This window comes from Acartia tonsa, chromosome 11 (assembly GCF_053477335.1).
Source record: "Acartia tonsa isolate MP-2025a chromosome 11, ASM5347733v1, whole genome shotgun sequence".
Classification (NCBI taxonomy): Eukaryota; Metazoa; Arthropoda; class Copepoda; order Calanoida; family Acartiidae; genus Acartia; species Acartia tonsa.
In genome coordinates, this window is record NC_137270.1 from 23,894,597 (window position 1) to 23,914,095 (window position 19,499).

Consider the following 19,499-nt stretch of genomic DNA (forward strand, 5'->3'; position numbering starts at 1 on the left):
GAACAGAAAATCAAAATCATGGTAGAAAAAGTCTGCCAATCTTTTCTTAGGCTAAATACCATAAAATTAAGATAACAAACCTCTTTGTAATTTTTAATATCAAAATGTCAATTATATTAATTTTCTGTTTGAACGCATGTCTCTTGTCATTGGATAATATTTTACCCCTTTCTCGTGATAAGAACCCAATATTTCCTGACACTCCCAAACTTTTGTGGTTGTAAACAAACCCCTCACCCCCCCCCCCCCAACAAATCCAAGAATGCATATTATTCTTTTAAATGGGGCGTTTTAAGACAAACGACAGCCCAAGGCATAGACTTGTAAACCTAACCTAAACTTTATTATATTATTCGCAGGAAAATTATGCACTTGTTTTCATTTATTTCAGTTGGAATCATTGATTTATTAATGCATAGGATCAAAAACATTTGAATGGCCGTTTGACACTATAAATATGCAAAACATCCCGCCCTTTAATTACTAGGTCTTTATCTGGAACCCTTGCTTTGCCTGGAATGTTTTACCGATTTTGAAGCTAAAATTTCCATGTCCTAGGGAATCATGTGCAAAAAATGTCCCCCTATCTTTGCAAATCTTTACAGCACATACAATTCAGGATTTATGGGATGGTTAATAGAGGGCGAAAAAAAATTGACAAATTCATTAAGATTAGAAATCGTTTAATATACATTGTTTCATGATTATACAAAAAGCGTTGTTTTGAAGAAGAAAAATCCTCTAATTTTTTTAAACATTAAGTCCATTTTTTTATATTGCAACAACTGCATTTTTTCATGATTTTCCAATAACAACCACTTTTGCAAATTATTTTGTTTCAAGCTTAATTTACTTTCTATTGGCTTGGCAACTTTATAACATTGGTAAATTAGAAGAGGGGCTATAATTAGTCATGACGGTACCAGGTTTGATATACTCTAAAATACTACCAAACTACTAGTGTGTACCAAACTAATCAATGAACCGATATGGTTCTCCTTACAGGGTAGCTTCTCATAGGTCAAGGATTGTTTATAACTATTTTGGGGGAGGGTACCACCACCTTCCCAAGAGAAATCACTCTTAATTTTTTATTTTCTTTTTAAAACTACAATTGAAAGTAAGGGATTGACTTCTCACCCCCCCCCCCCCCCAAGGGCCCCTAGAGGCCTCTAGGGGCGTTAGCCGCTAGTATATATAGAAATCATTGTTTAAGTTCATCATTAATGTTGAAACTAAATACTTACCTATCAAATGTACTCAATGTAATGTAAAGAAGAATATGTAATAATTTCTTAGAATATTTACTTAAAACTTTTCAACCCATCAGTTTTGCAGTTAAAAAGGAAACACTAAAAAAAAATCAATAATTCATGAACAAGTTATATGAAAATTGACATTTTTAATTCATAGATTTTCTTTTCAGATAACTAATGGCAATCAATAATATACCTAACAAAATAAAAAAATAATATAAAAAGAAAAAAAAGTGTTTATTCTTTAAGAGTGGAATAAGATGATATGTGTCAACCCACTGCACCCATCATATCTATCTATCTATCTATCTATTGACACGGTTTCTATATTCATTTATATTATAGTATTTCAGTAGGATCTTGACTATGGCCAATCTGTTATGGTATGATCCTTCCCTAAGAAATTGACTTTAGCAACTATAATCCATCACTGAAGTCTGCTGCATAATATCATGTTGTGGTTATGTGCTATCAAAACAAAGAAAAAAATAATTAGCGAGCTCCACTAATAATCGTATAGTTAATTATTCCATTATTTTAGCCATTATCATTACATTAGAAGGATAGGACAATGGGCAAAAAAACAAAGTATATTGGTATTACAGAAAGTTTGAATTATATTTGTTTCATCATCTCATAAAGTTTATTTGCTGCTTTGAATGGAACATTTAGGTTGTGGCATATTTTAATTGAATATTATTACATACAATCTTTTGTGTATAAGTTTTTGGTAATCTTTAACTGCTTTTGTGGAGCGAAGCTGTACTATAATTTAAATTTCCATCCAGGGTTACCTTTTCTTAAAAGAATGTATGATTTTCTTTGCTTCTGTAAAAGATAGCTGTCTTAGATTAACCATAGATATGACTATAATGTTAGATCTTTCGTCTGAAGGTAAAGCTATAAATTTGGGCCGTAAGTTACTAAATAGATTCTTTTTTTTTCAGAGAGAGGGTGGTATAAGAGCAGTAAATATTCATTGAAAGAGCTAGGCTAAAATCTGTTCAACAAAGATTTCCTGAAAATTTATGTCTAGCAGTTTTATGATCTTAAGGAATAAAAAAAATAATTGAATTATAAAACAATGGCCAATAAATTAATGTACATTCCCAATGATAATATACAAAGTTACCCCTTCTTAGACTACAATCAGTGATTGAAACTTTTAAGGACACTCAACCTAATAAACCAACCAATCAACATTTAATAAAGGCTCCAAAGTGGTTAAGCCATCTAATAAGAAAACATTTTTATAAAGCTTTGGGACAAGCCAAAGAAACAGCCCAATGTCCCCTCCCTCCCTGAGTATAAATACATGTATTTGAGAGATTGTTTGAAGAAAATTAAAAGAACAAGTTTGCATCAAATGATGATTCTACTCAGACAAAGATAAATGAATTAGGTTAACGAAGTGTCTGGGAGTTAAATAGGAAAGGGACAAGGCTACTTAATAAATAGTAACATATTATATTGTCCATCTTATGACCTAACCAAATAGATAATTTTAACATAATAGTGAATGATCTCATTACCAGGGATTTAAGGGATAAGACAATGGATGAAAATTTATGTAAATTCTCAATGATGACACACAAAATTACCACTGTAGATTACAATTAGTGATTGAAACGTTTGGTCACTCCACTTTATGAACCAAACAATCAAAAAAAATTAAAAAGAGCCTAATGTTGTTAAGCTAACGAATAAGAAAACATTGTAAGACTCTGGAGACTAGTGAAAAAACAAACCATTGTCCCCTCCCTCCCTGTTTTAGTGTCCTCTTCTTATTATTAACTTCAAAACTATTTTTCTGTTTGTTTAGATATCAGGTTAATTGTCTTAGCTCCGTGATTTAAGGCGCAGTGGTTAATTAGATTTAACATAGACAACAAATTAGAGGGTTAGATACTACAAGAGAAAAGACATAAGAAGATCGCCTAAAAATTTGAGGTGTATTTTATATAAACAAAACATATCAAGGGGAGATTTCTATGAGAATACTTGAAGGCAGCTTTTAATATTCCGAAGTTTTATACAAAATGATATAAAAATACATAACATATAAATCTAATCTATACTGTAACTAATCTGTAAATAACCTAGAATAAAGTTATATGATCTGGTTTATTTTGTATTCTATTTACCCATCCCTTTATACAGTAAAGTTGAGAAATAAACAACAACAATGTGTAACTCAAGGGCGTGTGAATTAAAAAATCAAATACAAGTTTAATCAATACAAACAACTTAATAAATGATTTGTTAAAAAAATTATCCATTTAGACGTCCAAGCGTGGGGTTAAAACGAGTGTTTCCTTTACACTGAAACTTTTAAACCCCTAATTTTAATCTTCTTTAAATTATCTATAATACAAAGATCTCGGTAACCACTGAACCGATCGGATTCTTCTTTAAAGGGAATATACCTACTGGTCCTGTGGTGGGTTTAGGTTATTTTCTTGGGGTGTGGGACACCACCAACCCCCCCGAAAAATAAAAAATCCTCCCAATTTTTTTTAGGCAGTTAATTTAAAATGTGGTGGCAGCACCAGAGGAACTTATCTTTTTTTTATTACCTCTTGGGGAACAGCCCCTAGAGGCTAGGGACGAAGCCGTTCATAAAAAAATATATCAGATTACCCTCCTCATACCTTAGAAGCTAAGCCCCTGATTTTACCCCACATAAAAAAAAGCTTGGACGTCCCTGGTATTTTAGATATACAAATTATGATTTAGAACAAACTTTTTTTCCAGAACATAATCCCTGGATAGAAATAAATTATTCTGATTTCAAACACTTCTGCAGACAATTAATTAGCTTGAGCTAATTAGGCAAGGGAAGGGCATGCAAAAGAAAAAGAAAATAAGGAAAAAGGATTTTATATAATAAGCTTTATTGCATCTGTATAACTAACGAAGGAGCCACGCAGTTACTGGAAAGAAGTTTTTTTCAAGAATAAGGGGGGCAAAAAGTACATTTTAGAAAAAGCAAGCCTCGACTATAAAGAAAAAAGGGTTTCAGTGTTTTTTTTTTAAGTAAAACCTAATAAAGTAGAATATTTTGGTCTACAAAGTTTTCAGATAAGCTTTGTATTAGGTTTGATTTGGCCAATTTTTGACCTCAAAAGCCAGACTACGACCTCCATACCCTTATAAAAAGCATTTCCTTTTTTTAAATATATTTTTTGTTTTGGTTATCAATTAAACTCCAAGTTTTACATCATATATTATTTAACAATTTAACATAAAGAATTTGATAAAATGGTAATTTGATCCAATTTTAGTTATAAAAAGAATAACCATAGAAACAGAGTCTTTTATATAAAAAAAAAATCAATAAAACTGTTTGTTAAATAAATATGTATGTATGTCTGTACATATGAATCAAAATTTTTGTGTTTGATTTCTAATAAAACTGCAAAAAAAAGTTGGGATGGGACATACCCAATTTGTAAGTACCTATGACACGATTTTTTAATTATAATGATGTAAAATATGACCTATTTGTCAAGAAATTTGCAAGAAGCTTTTTTGAAGTAAATAAATATTCTGACGAGTCTAAATTATTATTGCTATCTTGTGATTTATGTCTTTTTGCTAGATCGTATTGACGACGGCAAGTTCTTTGAGGTATTCAAGGAATCCCATTTCCATTTATTATTCATTGCTTGTGATTGGCTTAATATTAAAAAAAGACCCGTATAAGAAACACTTTTAAATGGCTCGAATCAGATTTTTTATCAAGTAATAGGAAGACTATCTATTAGGCTTCTTAAAGATTACATAAAGAAAATCATTTTTGGGCGGTTGCTACCTCAACCCTTCAAAGAGATATAGACCACTAAAAATTTCCCCATTCAATATTTTTTTTCAATTTTATTGCCAGGAAGATTAAAGGGGGTTGACAGGATAAACTTAGACTGACGATTTCTAAGATGATTGGGCAATATTTAACACCAAGGGCATTGCCTAATATTTTAGTTCACTCAAAGAACTCTTTTCTTGTTCTTAAACTAAATTCGTGACTTTAAATTAAAAGCCTTATTCAAAGTAGACAAAAAATCCATTTCTGCAAAAGTTCAACGTTTTAAGCAATTTGCATTTAGTGTTTAAGGGCAAGTATACTATTCAAATGAATTATAAGAATAACGTGACAAAGATTACATTTCAATAAAAAGCGATAAGATAATGGGCGATAAAATGTAAAATGTACATCCCCAATGATGACACACAAAATTACCCCTTCTGTAGATTAAAATTAGTGGTTGAAACGTTTGAACACTAACTTAATAAACCAATCAATCAAAATTCACTAATTTCCTCAAGATTGTTAAGCAAACGCATAAGAAAACGTTATTATAAAACTTTGGGGACTAGTGTAATAAACAGCCCATAGTTTTCACCTCTCTTTCTGAAAAAAAAGATACTTTTATTAATACAATCTATTACTTTATATGCCAAGTTCCTGTGTTTTCTTTTAATATACTAGGAATATAGAAATATTGAAAATATTTATAATTAGACCTTTAATAAACCAATAAATCTATATAATGGGAACAGGGAGACTTATTAATACTTTTGAACTTTTTTTCTTATTTAACTAATCAAAAATGATACTTCCTGCGACAAAATGCATTGTTTTTCTGTAGTTGTTAACATTATTTAAATGAAACAATATTTTTATGTAACTTATAGGTATGTTTTATTTGAAAGAGTTACTTTTTAAGAAGCAATATTCCTATAACAAAAATTTTTATCAATAGATAAAACATATATAAACCAATTCTTTGGCATAGCAAGGCAGTCAATGACATTTTAAACCTAGCAAAGCGAATGTAAAGGTGATAGAAAAATTAAATAAAATCACAATGCTATTGATTAGAACAAAAATTTTGTTAGTTTGTTAAAGCTTTGTAATATGCTTGGGTTCATTAATAGACAAATATAAAGCAGCTTATACAAACATAGAAATTAATTCCAAAAAAGTAACGAAACTTACAGGTGTTTTTCAGCTGTCGTTGGGAGGGGGAGGGGGGGACACATAGTAAAATTGACCACCTCTCCATCTGCCACCCTAATATAATTTTAGATTTATTTTTCTTGTTGGTTATACCTATTCCTGAACATAAAGTCTTTGCAAAAATAGGACATTTTAAATACAATCAAATAGATTAAAAAATTTCAAAAAAATTACATGTTATTGATACTAAAACATAAATCCAAGAGATATCCTACTGAGGCGATTAATAACTTTCACTTCCGCCATGGGAGAAAAGTGATTAATAAAAATATATAAAAGTGAAATCTGTATTAAGTGTGTGTGTGAGCTATTAATATTAAACTAAAACCTTGGATGACTGTGTGAATGTCAGTGAATTATCTTTTAAATGGTGTTTCTAAATTATAAACTTAAAATAAAATATAGCAATAATTCCACCAAGCCATTTATAACAGGAATAAGGTATATCCAACAAGCGAAATAAATCTAAAATAATACTGAAGGGGGCAGATAAAAAGGTCATCTTTACTACGATGTGTTAACTCCCAAAATCACGATACCTATACGAATATTTGATTCGAATTATTTTAGTTGTTGGTTACAGCTGCATTTATAAAATATCTTTTATTAAAGCGTCTAACTATTTTTATTGCCAAGTTTATTTACTTAAAGTTAAATATCCCTTAAACTGACATGGCTTTAATTAACCAATGTTAACCAAGAAACATTTGATTAATAATATATTAATGCATGGGTTAGAGTAATATTTAGGTACTATAATTTGAATATTTCTTAATTTGAAATATTTGACAATGAACTAAATGTTAAATTGACCAGAGGTGGATTCTTTTTTAAAAATTTGCTCGCTCTTCGCTGAGAATTGTTTTTGTGAAAAATCCTAAAAAATCACATAAAAAATCAATCTACAATAATCAAATAAAATCTTATGTTCTGTGATTTTATTAACTTTGTAGATTTTTAATGCGACTTCGGAGGATTTTTCACAAAAACAATTCTCAGCGAAGAGCGAGCAATTTTTTTTAAAGAATCCATCTAAGAGTTATTAAACATGGAAAAATCTTCCAAAAATGTATTTCCAATGTATGAACACCTGGCTAAAGGCGGAAGATGTGAGAATTCATTTTAATCCTTGGAAAGGTGCTGTTATGTGCAACTTTAGTTTCACAGGGATTAGTTATTAGATAAAAAAAAACTTCTCATCTAAAACAGTATCATATATCAAAGTCGAAGAGTAACAAAAGCTTTAAAATGAAAAGTCCAATTTATCTTCTTTTCACCTATACCTGGAGCCCTAATACAACATAGACTTTTAAAAAGGTAAGGTCATTCACTTAACTTTACAAAAACGGATTCAAATGTCTTTCAATCGAAGATATAGGGATAGAACCATAGGAGTAAATTAATGTTTAACCCATTATTCAAGTGTAAACTTAATGTTTCTCTACAGGAACAAAAATAATCTTCAATTTGATGGGTAAAATATTTTTCTCTTTATCTGTAGCAAAAGATTTCTAAAACATCTTCACAGTAAATTGGCTTTTATATTTAGGGAAGTAAGAAGACATCCACTGACAACAGACAACCATGTCATTGGTTTGCATACAAGAATTTAATTTATGCCTCTGTGTGTGTGTGTGTGTGTATGTTCATGTGGGTTTGCTTGCATTAGGCGCGGTATCTATAAAGTCTATTATCACTCTTTTGAACTCCCCCCCCCCCCCCTCCCAACAAATATATGGAACTGAACAAATTGATTTTACCCTTTTAAGGCAAATACATATATTATCTCTGTAAGATATCTGCATGTATTAAATCTATATAAAAAGAACTCATAATAAAAAGATAACTAAATTGAAATGAAAGAAAATATGTACCTAAACATATCCAGGCTACACATGTTATGGTAGTTTTGACTAAAATTTTATTGTAAGCTATCTACTTTAGAGTTCATTTTGGAGAAGGTAAAAAAGGTTCTAGGACAAACGCAGTAGTCCCAAACGTCGAAGTGGACACTTAACCTAACCTAAACTAATCTATTTTAGACAATCTTATGGTTTTTTTACAGGGTGTCGGAGCCGTATAATTTTGATGCGGCTCCGGCTCCTACCTTAAAATTAATATATCAATTTTTGTTCATTATTGAATTTGATAAAATAAAATAAATAATATAAAATATTTTGCTTTTATTTGATTAAAGCTATATAAAAGTAGAAGGATGTGTGTCTATTTGTTAAGTAACAATAGTTTTTCAGTTAATTATATGGAAATAGACCGTTGCCAAATTATAATATTACTTTATAAAAAATTATTTTTAGCTAATCTTGAGCCGGAGCCGATTTTAACGAAAAGCTCCGGCTCCACCAAAAATGTTGCTGCTCCCGGCTCCGGCTCCGAAACACTGGTTTTTTAAATGCCTAACAACTCTGGGGGGGCTTATTTGTACATTCATACCTTAAACTAACCTAAATTTTTTATAAAAGTATATATTATTAAATCAATATTTTAACACTCCTGCGTTTGTCCACTCCGACGTTTGGGACTCCTGCGTTTGTCCTGAATCCGTAAAATAAAATCATAATATATTCAGTCTTGTTGTATGGGTAGACTAGAACCTTCTAACCAAGAACTGCAATTGTAAGCAATCGTCTTAGAAGTTTTTTAGCAGGGTGTCGGAGCCGTATAATTTTGATGCGGCTCCGGCTCCTACCTTAAAATTAATATATGAATTTTTTTTCATTATTGAATTTGATAAAATAAAATAAATAATATAAAATATTTTGCTTTTATTTGATAAGTATAATAGTTATTTCTCGAATCGTATTATAAACAGCTTTCCGCGGATATAGAATGTACAATTATAAGATTAAAACCAGTATTTTTAGCCCCGAGGTGCCGAAAGCACAGGCTAAACAACTGGTTTTAATTTTATGATTGTACATTTTTATATTTGTAGAAAGCTGGATATAATACGATGCTAGATATAGTTTTTTCGTATGGATGAGAACCGGTTCCTATCCACCGGATTCGAATGAATACGAGAAATAATATACTCATGTTTCTAAGCAGTACCTAAGCATTTAATAAACTCATCAATGTTAGTTCATTCTAAGATAGTGTCAATTTTGATCTCTGATGCATATACTGACGGCTGCTTCCCCCAGATCTAAGGACTTTGTATTTGGAAGAGTAGGAAGTGTATATGAATTGCCTAAAACCATCCCAAGACCTACGTAAAATTTCCTTGAAGGAGAAAAAACAAACGGAAAAGAAGTTATAAACATTAAAACTAGAGGATAATTTCTTTTTTTGACTACTTCATACAATAAGATATCACATGGCATGCATATTATTAGATGAAAGATTCAGATCGCATTCTAGGACTCGACGGTAGGTACCTAGGAATTAAATAACACCCTCCCCCCCCCCCCCCACAAAAAAATCCCCAACAAATAGTTTATGGAACAAATAACTATGTACGACGTACGTGTATACTGAATGAAAACATTATAAATGTCGAGGTTATCGTAAAATTTACTAAGTCGTCAAGTTACTTTTTGTAGTTGTAGGTATAGAATATTGAATAAGTTTAGTGATTATTTAGTGAGGGGCCTTTTTAGTAGATTAAACCCAACCCAAAACTACGTGGACACTAGACACGTAAAATGGTTATAGTTAAAGTTTAACAGCGCAACTTCTCTATAAATAAGGCGTGTTTGTTTAAATAAGATATACTTTCTAAGAAATTAACAAGGGTGACCTAAAGCTTACTGAAGAATTATTTTAAAATAGGTAAAAAGAAACATGAGGTAGGTAGCTTCATAATTTAAAAAGAATTTTTAGAGTGCACATTAATAAATTACATCTCAATGTTCAATAAAAAGTTAAAATCAAAGAAATAAAGAATAAACCATACATAATAACAAAAGTACGTTAATTAGGTATCTATATATCTATTATCTATTATGCCAAAAATTTAATAAAATTAACAATAAAATGTTTGATAATACACTATAACTTATTATTACATCATAGATTATATAAAATGCATAGGATTTTTAAAAGCTGATTTAAAATATAACAAGTTCGACAGGTAGATTAACTTAACGGTCCCAAAAATGAAAATTTGTCTATTTTTAGAGGAAGTTTAGTTTCAATAGGTATCAATTTTGATTCAGAACACACAAAAAAATTATAACATAATGATAAAATGTGCATGATTCAAATTAAAAATAATAAAAGAGGACTATCCACGAACGAGAGCACATGATTCTAAGTACCTTCCAGCATTGATCCTAAGTATTTTCTTTCAGAATATAATAGGACACCATATATTATCAATAAATTGACGAGAAAATTTATGTTTCACCATGTTTTTTAGGTATTTTAATTGATTTTGACAAATTTTATGAAGCTAATTCTTTTAATAAAATGGATATTTGATGATACATATGCGAATACTCGTTTTATATAAATTGTAAATTAATCCATATTAGCATTAATTTAAACATACATATGAGATATAGTAAATGTGCTTTTGACTTTTTTATTTTTATTATTTGACAACATGGACAATTTAAGGCACCCCGAACTCAACAAAACGTTTGATAGAATTTTAACGAAAATTGGTGGACATTTTTTTACTTTTCTTCAACTTGAAGTGGTGAAACATAAATTTTCTCGTCAATATATTATTTATTGATAGTGACCTATTATATTCTCAAAGAAAATACTCAGGATCAATGCTGGAAGGTACTTAGAATCACGTGCTCTTGTTCGTGGATAGTCCTCTTTAAGGAAAATACTTTTTTTATAATTCGTCATAAACAAAAATCCTGACAGACCTAAAAACGATTTGAATTTCATATATATAACTATAAAAAAGCATAATATTTAAACAAAAAAAAAACATCACTTTTAATTTTGTTATCACTTTCTATTTTAACTTCATTGCTTTTTCGCTCCCTCTTTATATTCTTTTTCTATCCCTCTCTTTTCGACTAAAGTAAAGTGTGTGTGTGTGTGGGTGGTGTGTGTGTGTGCAAGTGGCAGTGGAGTGTGACGTCACATGAACAGTGTTGGCGCATTTTTTCCAAAATATTTGGAAGATTTTTTTAATGAATAAAACTAGAAAAATAAGTGTTTTCTTGCAAAGCGACTAACGAGCAAAGCAATTTGTCCTCTTAAGGGGTGTGTATGAGTTTTTCATTGCTCAATTTAACCCTCGCGGGGGCCCAAAACCTACGAGTTATTTTGTAAACATTTACTTAATATTATGCTACGAAATATAAATCAAAAAGAAAAACTATTTAAATAATAAACCCTGTAAATGTTTCCCTGGCAACGTTGTCCAAGGTAGCCATTCTCATAAATAAGGGGTTGGAGGATCAAGGAGAGAAAACAAGGAAGGGGTGACTAAATTTTTAGGGTGCCTCTAAAAAGTTTTTACAGTTGTCATTTTTAATTTATTTCCTATTTTGTAAAATCGAGGGATAATGAAACACCTCTTTGTATATTTATAATTAAATATGGAATTCATTTGATTTTCTGATTAATTTTTAGCGACAATATGTGAGTTTTGAGATATTTTTGAAGCCCTAAATTCTCTAAAATATTTGAGGCACCATTTGTAAACAAAGTTGCCAAAACTGATGAAATCCTCACTTTTATTTTTTTTTATAAATCTTGTTATTTAAAAGAAAACCTAATAAGATATTGTTTATTTGAATAAATTCCATAAGAAATACGTGTTAAATGTTTTATAACGTATCTTTTCTTCTACAATATGTTATTTGAAGATTATAAAAATACAAAATTTGGGAGCTATGTTGCGCAAATGCCCCGTTTTTAAGGACTTTACGTGGTCCCTTTCCTTTTTTAGCCGACACCGCCTTACTAATAATATGCAATAGTAATAATAAATTTTTAGTTACAACAAGTTTTGGATGATTTGTGAAGCGAAAAAAGGCATGAGTCACTTTTCATCATCTTATGGGTGATTTAATCTGAATGTTTTACGTTATGTAAAGTCTGTAATAACCTTTTGAGGTAGTTTTGTGATAAAAAATGATAATATTTAGGGATCATATATATAAGGAAATGTTAAAAATTAAAATTCAATCTTGTTATTTGGAGTTGATTCTCAATCTTTCTTTTTCTCTCACATTTCAAAGTTTAGATAACAAACCTCCTCTGTTTTTCATAAATCTCTTTTCAGAGACTTGCGGCTGGGTCCCTATCTTCTTGGTGATCTGTATATTAGTGAACTTGAGCTTCAGATTTAAACCTTGCTAAGTACTCTTCGACCATATAAATATAACAGGATCTAAAAGTTATATTTACACATTAATGTTTAAAGGTTTGCTTTGCACGGACTTCTACCTTAGACAATATACAGGGTGCGCCACATAAATCCGGACTTTTTTCAAACGGCCATAGCACCAAAACTACTTGACCAATCATGACGTTTGACCACACTATAAAAAGCTTGGGTAGTTATCTTTTTGCCTATAAAAATTTTTAGACGATGGAGGACATGTTCTCCAAGCTGGCAGCGCTTATGTTCAACATGGCAGAATCGAAACGCGCTGAAAGTTTACCCTGGATTCTTGACTAGGGCCCACTAAATCTGACCTCAGCCCATCTGTAGGTGAGGTAGAGTTATACAACTTGCTGGGGATACTGTTAGATACATAAGTAAGACACTAAAAAAGACTAGAGCTCTCTATCTGAAATGGCTTGGCCGTAGTACTCCATCAAAGTGAAACGTGGCAGATTTTGAGAGGTCAAAAACGTCAAAAATCGTGAAAATTCGTGAAAATTTCTCGGTTCTCGACTACATGGGCCCATTTGTAACCTTAAAACTCCTTTTAGACTATGTGTTGCGATGAGAACCCTAGCTTAATCTTCATGCCATTTCCAAAAAGGTATTGCACGTTGTTCTAGCTTAATTGTGGCCCAAATGAGAGCCGCCGTGTCGAAGGGTAGCTTGAAAGATGGGTGAATTTGGATCCTGCAGTTATTCACGTCCCTAAGGAGATATGGCCTCCCAGCAGCCCCGATCTTCATCCAATTGACTTATGGGCCTAGAGCGCAATTAAAGCATGAACCAATAGACGCGCCAATACCACAAAGACCTCCCTCATTGCCACTATGAAGGAGAACTTCGCCAGCTTGGACAGGGACATGGTGACCAGGGTCTGGGGGCGGTTCAGGGGGCGGGTAGAGGCGGTGATTGAGGCTGGCGGCGATTTTATTGAATAATCTAATAGTCATATAGCTAGTTTGCTTCCCAGTTTTTAAAATTCAATAAAATCTTTGAAATTGACGATTTTATGTTCATTTTTTTAAAAATAAGAAAAAGTCCGGATTTATGTGGCGCACCCTGTATTAGTTAAACAGACACTTATATTCTAATTTGAGTTTTTTTTAATATCCCCGGCCCTCTTCTACATATTATTAAATTTACAGCAGCCACGATGGGGCTACTTAAGTTGGTGGGGTTTAAATTCTCCACCCCCCCCCCCCCTTCCCCTCTTGTTTTAAGGTTATAAAAGAGTAAGTAAAATAGTTATAAAGATTCCTAGGACCTACGAGAAGCCACATTGTAAAGGAGAACCATATTGTTTCAGTTCTTAGCAAGATTCTTTGGTTCAGAACTTCAGACATATTAAGATCCTGTTCCTTTTATATTAATGCATCATAAAATAAGAAAATACATGTAAATCAAGATATTTTATGTACGATCGATTTGATTTTATCTTCTTACCATTTTCAGATAAAAATCATCTCTTTCCAAGAGGACGGGAGTTTGAAAAACAAATAAAATTCCACACAACACCTCGCTAAAATGGCCAGTTCCGGAGATTTTGGAAATCCACTGAGAAAATTTAAATTAGTTTTTCTGGGGGAACAGAGCGTCGGCAAAACTTCTCTAATTACAAGGTATTAAGTTTAATTATTGCAGCATTAGCTAGCTAATGTATAACACTTATATATAATGTAATTGTGTGTTCGTTTGTTATGTTTTTGAACCTTTAAGATATTAATGACTTGAAACAGATATAAAAAGTTTACTTTGTCATTTCATAACTTTCTAATGTATTACTCTTTTTTAGTGTATGTCAAATCAAAACTTTTACATATTGTAAATTCTATTTTTATTGAATTCCCTGTTCTAATATTTAAGGCGTTAAGTTCTTCTTAGTACCTTTTTCATTGTTCATCAAATGGTAATATTATTTCTCTTTTTTTAGGTTTATGTATGACAGTTTTGATAATACTTACCAGGTAAGTTTTTAGTTCAATTTCAAAGCTTTGCTCGCTTATTATTATTATTGCAAATGTCCTGGTTCTTCATGATTAAACACTAAACAGGGTATTTGTTAGATTGGATATTTTAGTGTTAGGATTCTCTAAATATCTACTTATTCAAACTCCTGATTAAAAATTTTAAAAAATGGGGTGGGTAATATTAGAGATTTCATGAGGGCTGAAAATACCTATTTTACAAACATCCTTTGTTGCATTGTTAGATTACTAATTTTTATTATCATGTACTCTAATAAAGTGGAACTTGTAGCTAGCTAAAAAACAAGCCCCCCCCATCCCCATTGACTCATTTTACCAATCCCCTTAGCTCCCCTTCTACTGGATGGACTAACTGACCAATAAATGATGTCTTTTATAGCAACCTTAATTGACGACAATTTTCCCCCCGTCATTATATCCACACGTTATTCTATATTTATTATTGTAAGACTTTTTAAAATTTTAATCGTTCTTTATTTCAGGCAACTATTGGTATTGATTTCTTGTCAAAGACAATGTACCTGGAGGATAGAACGGTCAGGCTTCAGCTTTGGGATACAGCTGGCCAGGAGAGATTCAGGTAATTTGGGACACCCGTGAAAGTTCTTACAGTCCTTTGATTGCTTAATCTTTGTCTAAAAGTGTCGACTGTTACTTTGCTCTTGATATTAACATTACGTGCCTGATATGAAATGATATAGCAGCAGAAAGTCTAATATTTGTGTTTTCATATTATACGACTTGGACTGGGAATTAAATCAACCACCTCAACTTATCTTGTGGATGCTTTAAACTTATTTGGTTATAATATTCTCAGGATAATCAGGACAGAATCATAGCCAGATTAAACCATTTTGTCTCTACACAATGAGATCCCTTTATCTAAAACGTTCCTGTGTGTAGGTGTTGGTGGAATTTTATTTTATTTGAAATAATAAGTATGGATACGTAGTTATAGCATTTTGGTAAAAAACAAACAAATAATAAAAAAAATCTGTTTTTTGATTATTTGTGATTATGCTGAACTCTTAAACAAATAAAGCAGTTTGCTAAAAGCACCCCTTCTAAGAACACACTTAGAAATGAAGCTATTTCAGAAAAATAACAAAATACTAGATTACATTAGGTTTGTAGTGCTCTGTATATGGTGTTTTTGTTGTTGAAATATCAACCTTACCCTAATTGCAAAATTTTATATTTCTTAAAACCTTTCCGGATTCCGACCATTTTAAATTTTTCAAGAACTGTACATCCACAATATTATTTTCATTTGTATGTCTATATTGAGACTCTATCTCCTAAGATTAGACCAGTAAATTCAGGGAAGAGGTAGGGATCAATGAGGTGAAAACTTAGTAAAATATGGAACATTTTCTCCAAACTAATGTTTGGAATCTACTATGGGCATAATTAAATATTGAGAATTTGGGGTGAAGATATTTTATCATTCATTATGCTATCCCTGTATTCTTGAGTATAGAAATATAGATATTTATGCATCTGATAAAAATAGAAACACAACTTTGGTGTAGCTCACAGTTTTAGTTATGTGCATTTTTCTTTCCTTCTATCATACCAGCAACTGCGCCCCTAGCATCTATAGGAGTGAGTGCAGTAAAATAGCCGAAAATCATCTGAATTAGAAAATAAAATAGTACCAACCTTTATCCATCCGGGGATCTATGTAAAGCTTCCCTAAAATAAAGAACTCAATTAGCGAAAAACAAACAAAAAACCAACTTATTTAAATAATAGAAATTGAAATATATATCTTACAGGCGCCACCTTAGCTTCTAGGTATATTCCTCTAGAAGGGGAGCGAGCGAGGGGACTACCAAGTGAATTTTTTAAAAGAATTGATTGGGAAGGGATTTCTTATACATCTGTTCTTTATTCTAGAATATAAGGCTACTATTAAAATTATTGAAATATCTTTGATTTGTTTCTGATATCTTACTAGAAATACAAACATTCAGCTACTTATAAATTCAATTAGCGACTGCGCTCCTAGAATCTAGGAGACAGACAAATAGCCTAGAACCATTTTAAGGCCTAAATAAAAAATTAAATAAAATAGCTAAAATCTAGAACTCAATCAGTTCAGTATTAATCCAAACCTTAAGCTTCAGACAAAAATAACCCTACTACTGTAGGTATATAAAAAGATATAATTATCATTTTAGAGGCACATCCACTGTATAATTGTATATTTCAGGTCACTAATACCCTCATATATCCGTGACAGTACTGTAGCCGTTGTAGTTTATGATATTACAAATGCAAATTCTTTTCATCAGGTTGGTTCTATTTAGTAGAAAAGCTTCTGTATATCTAGTGTATGTCTGTATGTATTTCTTGCCCATTGGACGGACTAAAGTTGTCTGCTATATGTATATACAAGCGGTTTTGCCTCGAGCGGTTTGATAAAATTAAATGACATGACATTGATCTCATTCCTAAATAGTCTAAAACCTTCCTGTTTCAATAGAAAACTGTTCTACAAATTGTGATACGATCGGTCAAGCTGTTTGCGAGATCTTTGAGGTCATACAACATATAGACATCCAGTTACTTTTGATTTAGGACACGTAAATAGAATTATTAGAAATAGCAACTACAAATATTTACCAAAACAATGCTTCTTTCGATTTTAAACTTAAAATAAAATCAAGTACTGTTTTAGACATCTAAATGGATCGATGACGTGAGAACGGAACGAGGCTCCGACGTGATTATTATGTTGGTCGGCAATAAAACTGATCTGTCAGAGAAAAGACAGGTTTCTATAGAGGAGGGAGAGAGGAAGGTGAGTTTTACAGTCATATTGTGGAATATCCCATTTTAAATAATACAAAACTGATCTGTCAGAGAAAAGACAGGTTTCTGTAGAGGAGGGAGAGAGGAAGGTGAGTTTTTTAACAAAATTTTCTTGGAATATTCCATTTTAAATAATATGAAACTGTTCTGTCAGGGAAAAGACAGGTTTCTATAGAGGAGGGATAGAGGAAGGTGAGTTTTAATAATAATATTGTGGAATATCCCATTTTAAATGATATAAAATCGAACCTGTCATAGTAAGACGGGCTTCTTCTATAAAGGAGGGAGGAAGGTAAGTTTGAAACTATGGCTACACACACGCACACCCAAGACAATCTGACTATTTTAGGGAGGGGGGTGTTGAAATCGTATTGATCTCCCCTTCAACACATTGTAAATATGCCCAAAAAAAACAGTTCAAACTATTGAATCTCTTTTAGTGGATGTTCCTCTTAATTTAATTATATTTTTATTTATTTCAGGCAAAAGAGTTGAACGTGATGTTTATTGAGACAAGCGCTAAAGCGGGTTACAACGTTAAACAACTCTTTAGGAACAAATCATATTTTTACAATTTACTCTTTAAGCTTATGAAATATAGAGGAATTTTGGAGAATATATTGGTTGTATATAATATTGACTAAATTTTGTTTAGAAAGGTTGAATTAGGATTAGAATTTAATCAAATTTAAGAAATACTTAAAACTTTGAAATACATATTTATCGAATTTATTTCGCATCACTTTATGTATAACTAGGCCCAACGACCAGTCATATACATATCAACCGTGACCGCAGCCGACTTAAGATAGATTTTAAATAAAAATATGATTTATGCAGACGGGTGGCTGCAGCCCTGCCGGGCCTCGAGTCCGCGGAACCAAAGAAAGAGGACATGCACGAAGTGATATTGAAGGTTATTATCATTTTTATTGTGTAGTGCATGCAGTTACTATAAAACTAGACAAGGAGCTGCGCCCCTGACATCTAGGAACTCTATTCTCGGAATCGAAGAGTAGAAGAGGCAGAAAAAAAGCCTAAAAACATTAAAGGACATAATCTAAACATTGAATAGTCTAAAACCATCCTTACTCTTGAAAACTAAATTTAAGAACAAAATCTACAACAATTTTTCAAACTTGTATTAAAAATGATCGTTTTTGTGCTGACACTTTTCGTTTAAACATGTTTTAGTAAATACTTTAAGGATGGATATAATATTTGAACAGTGTATTTTTTCTTAGTTTAAAAGAATTGCAATAAAGATCACCTTCAATAAATAAAACTTTTTGTCTCAATAATGATAATTTTCGGTTGGATAAATCCTTTTTGTTTGTTGCAGGACACCCCAGTGCCCACCCAAACCATGGAGTCTGGCTGCACATGTTGAGAGATATGCTTCTGCCCTGCCAGCAGCAGCCCAGCCTGTATGTATGTATGCCTCATCCCTCAACCCCCCCTCTCCAACACCACCCCCAGTAAAATCATCACAACAACAACAACCCCCGTCAACCCACCAATCTTTATTTTACCCTCCTCCTGCAAATAGCAATTTCATTTTAAGGGAATTATAAACAAAATAGTCTTATATCTATACAGTTGACACAATAAAAATAATTAGGAATCAATTTTAAGCCAAAATACTGTTGTAGATATTTTCATTCAAAAAATCTATCAAAATTCTTTTGATGGATTTTTGCGAATATATTAAAATATTTGCAACATATTAACTAAACCAGTTAACCAGTTAGGAAAAAATATTTATAAACTAAAGAGTTAGCAGCTTAGTAAGATGAAATGTTAGTTTTATGCCTAGATGTTTAGAGAGATATTTGCTGTAAGTAAAATCATATCTTGGTTAGTATTTAATATTTATTCATTTAATCTAATTAAGGAATTTAATTAATATTATATTATAAAATAAGATTGTTATTTTAGATTTAGGGTTATGGTACTGAAAAAATAATAAATTATTTTCAAAAATAATATTAATTCTTAAAAAACAAAAGTTATTACCTAATGGTAAAAAAAGATAGGTTAAATTTTAACATTCCTACAGCTTTTTATAAAAATTATTCATTTGCAAACTTTTAATTTAA

At 31.4% G+C, this 19,499-nt stretch overlaps 3 protein-coding genes across 15 annotated transcripts in view; 1 reads left to right on the plus strand and 2 right to left on the minus strand.

The window, feature by feature from the left end:
* LOC145331603 (uncharacterized) overlaps positions 1-19,499 on the minus strand; it is a 140,564-nt gene that overhangs the window by 103,530 nt on the left and 17,535 nt on the right. The gene's annotated exons all lie outside the window — the stretch shown is intronic.
* slmb (beta-transducin repeat containing E3 ubiquitin protein ligase slmb) overlaps positions 1-19,499 on the minus strand; it is an 88,396-nt gene that overhangs the window by 51,356 nt on the left and 17,541 nt on the right. The gene's annotated exons all lie outside the window — the stretch shown is intronic.
* On the plus strand, positions 14,024-18,853 carry Rab6 (RAS oncogene family member Rab6). Its single transcript, XM_080177565.1, has 8 exons — positions 14,024-14,217; positions 14,529-14,562; positions 15,066-15,163; positions 16,799-16,880; positions 17,267-17,389; positions 17,883-17,951; positions 18,239-18,316; positions 18,743-18,853. Exons 1-8 carry the CDS (start codon positions 14,123-14,125, stop codon positions 18,788-18,790), a joined length of 627 nt encoding a protein of 208 aa, XP_080033691.1. The 5' UTR covers positions 14,024-14,122; the 3' UTR covers positions 18,791-18,853.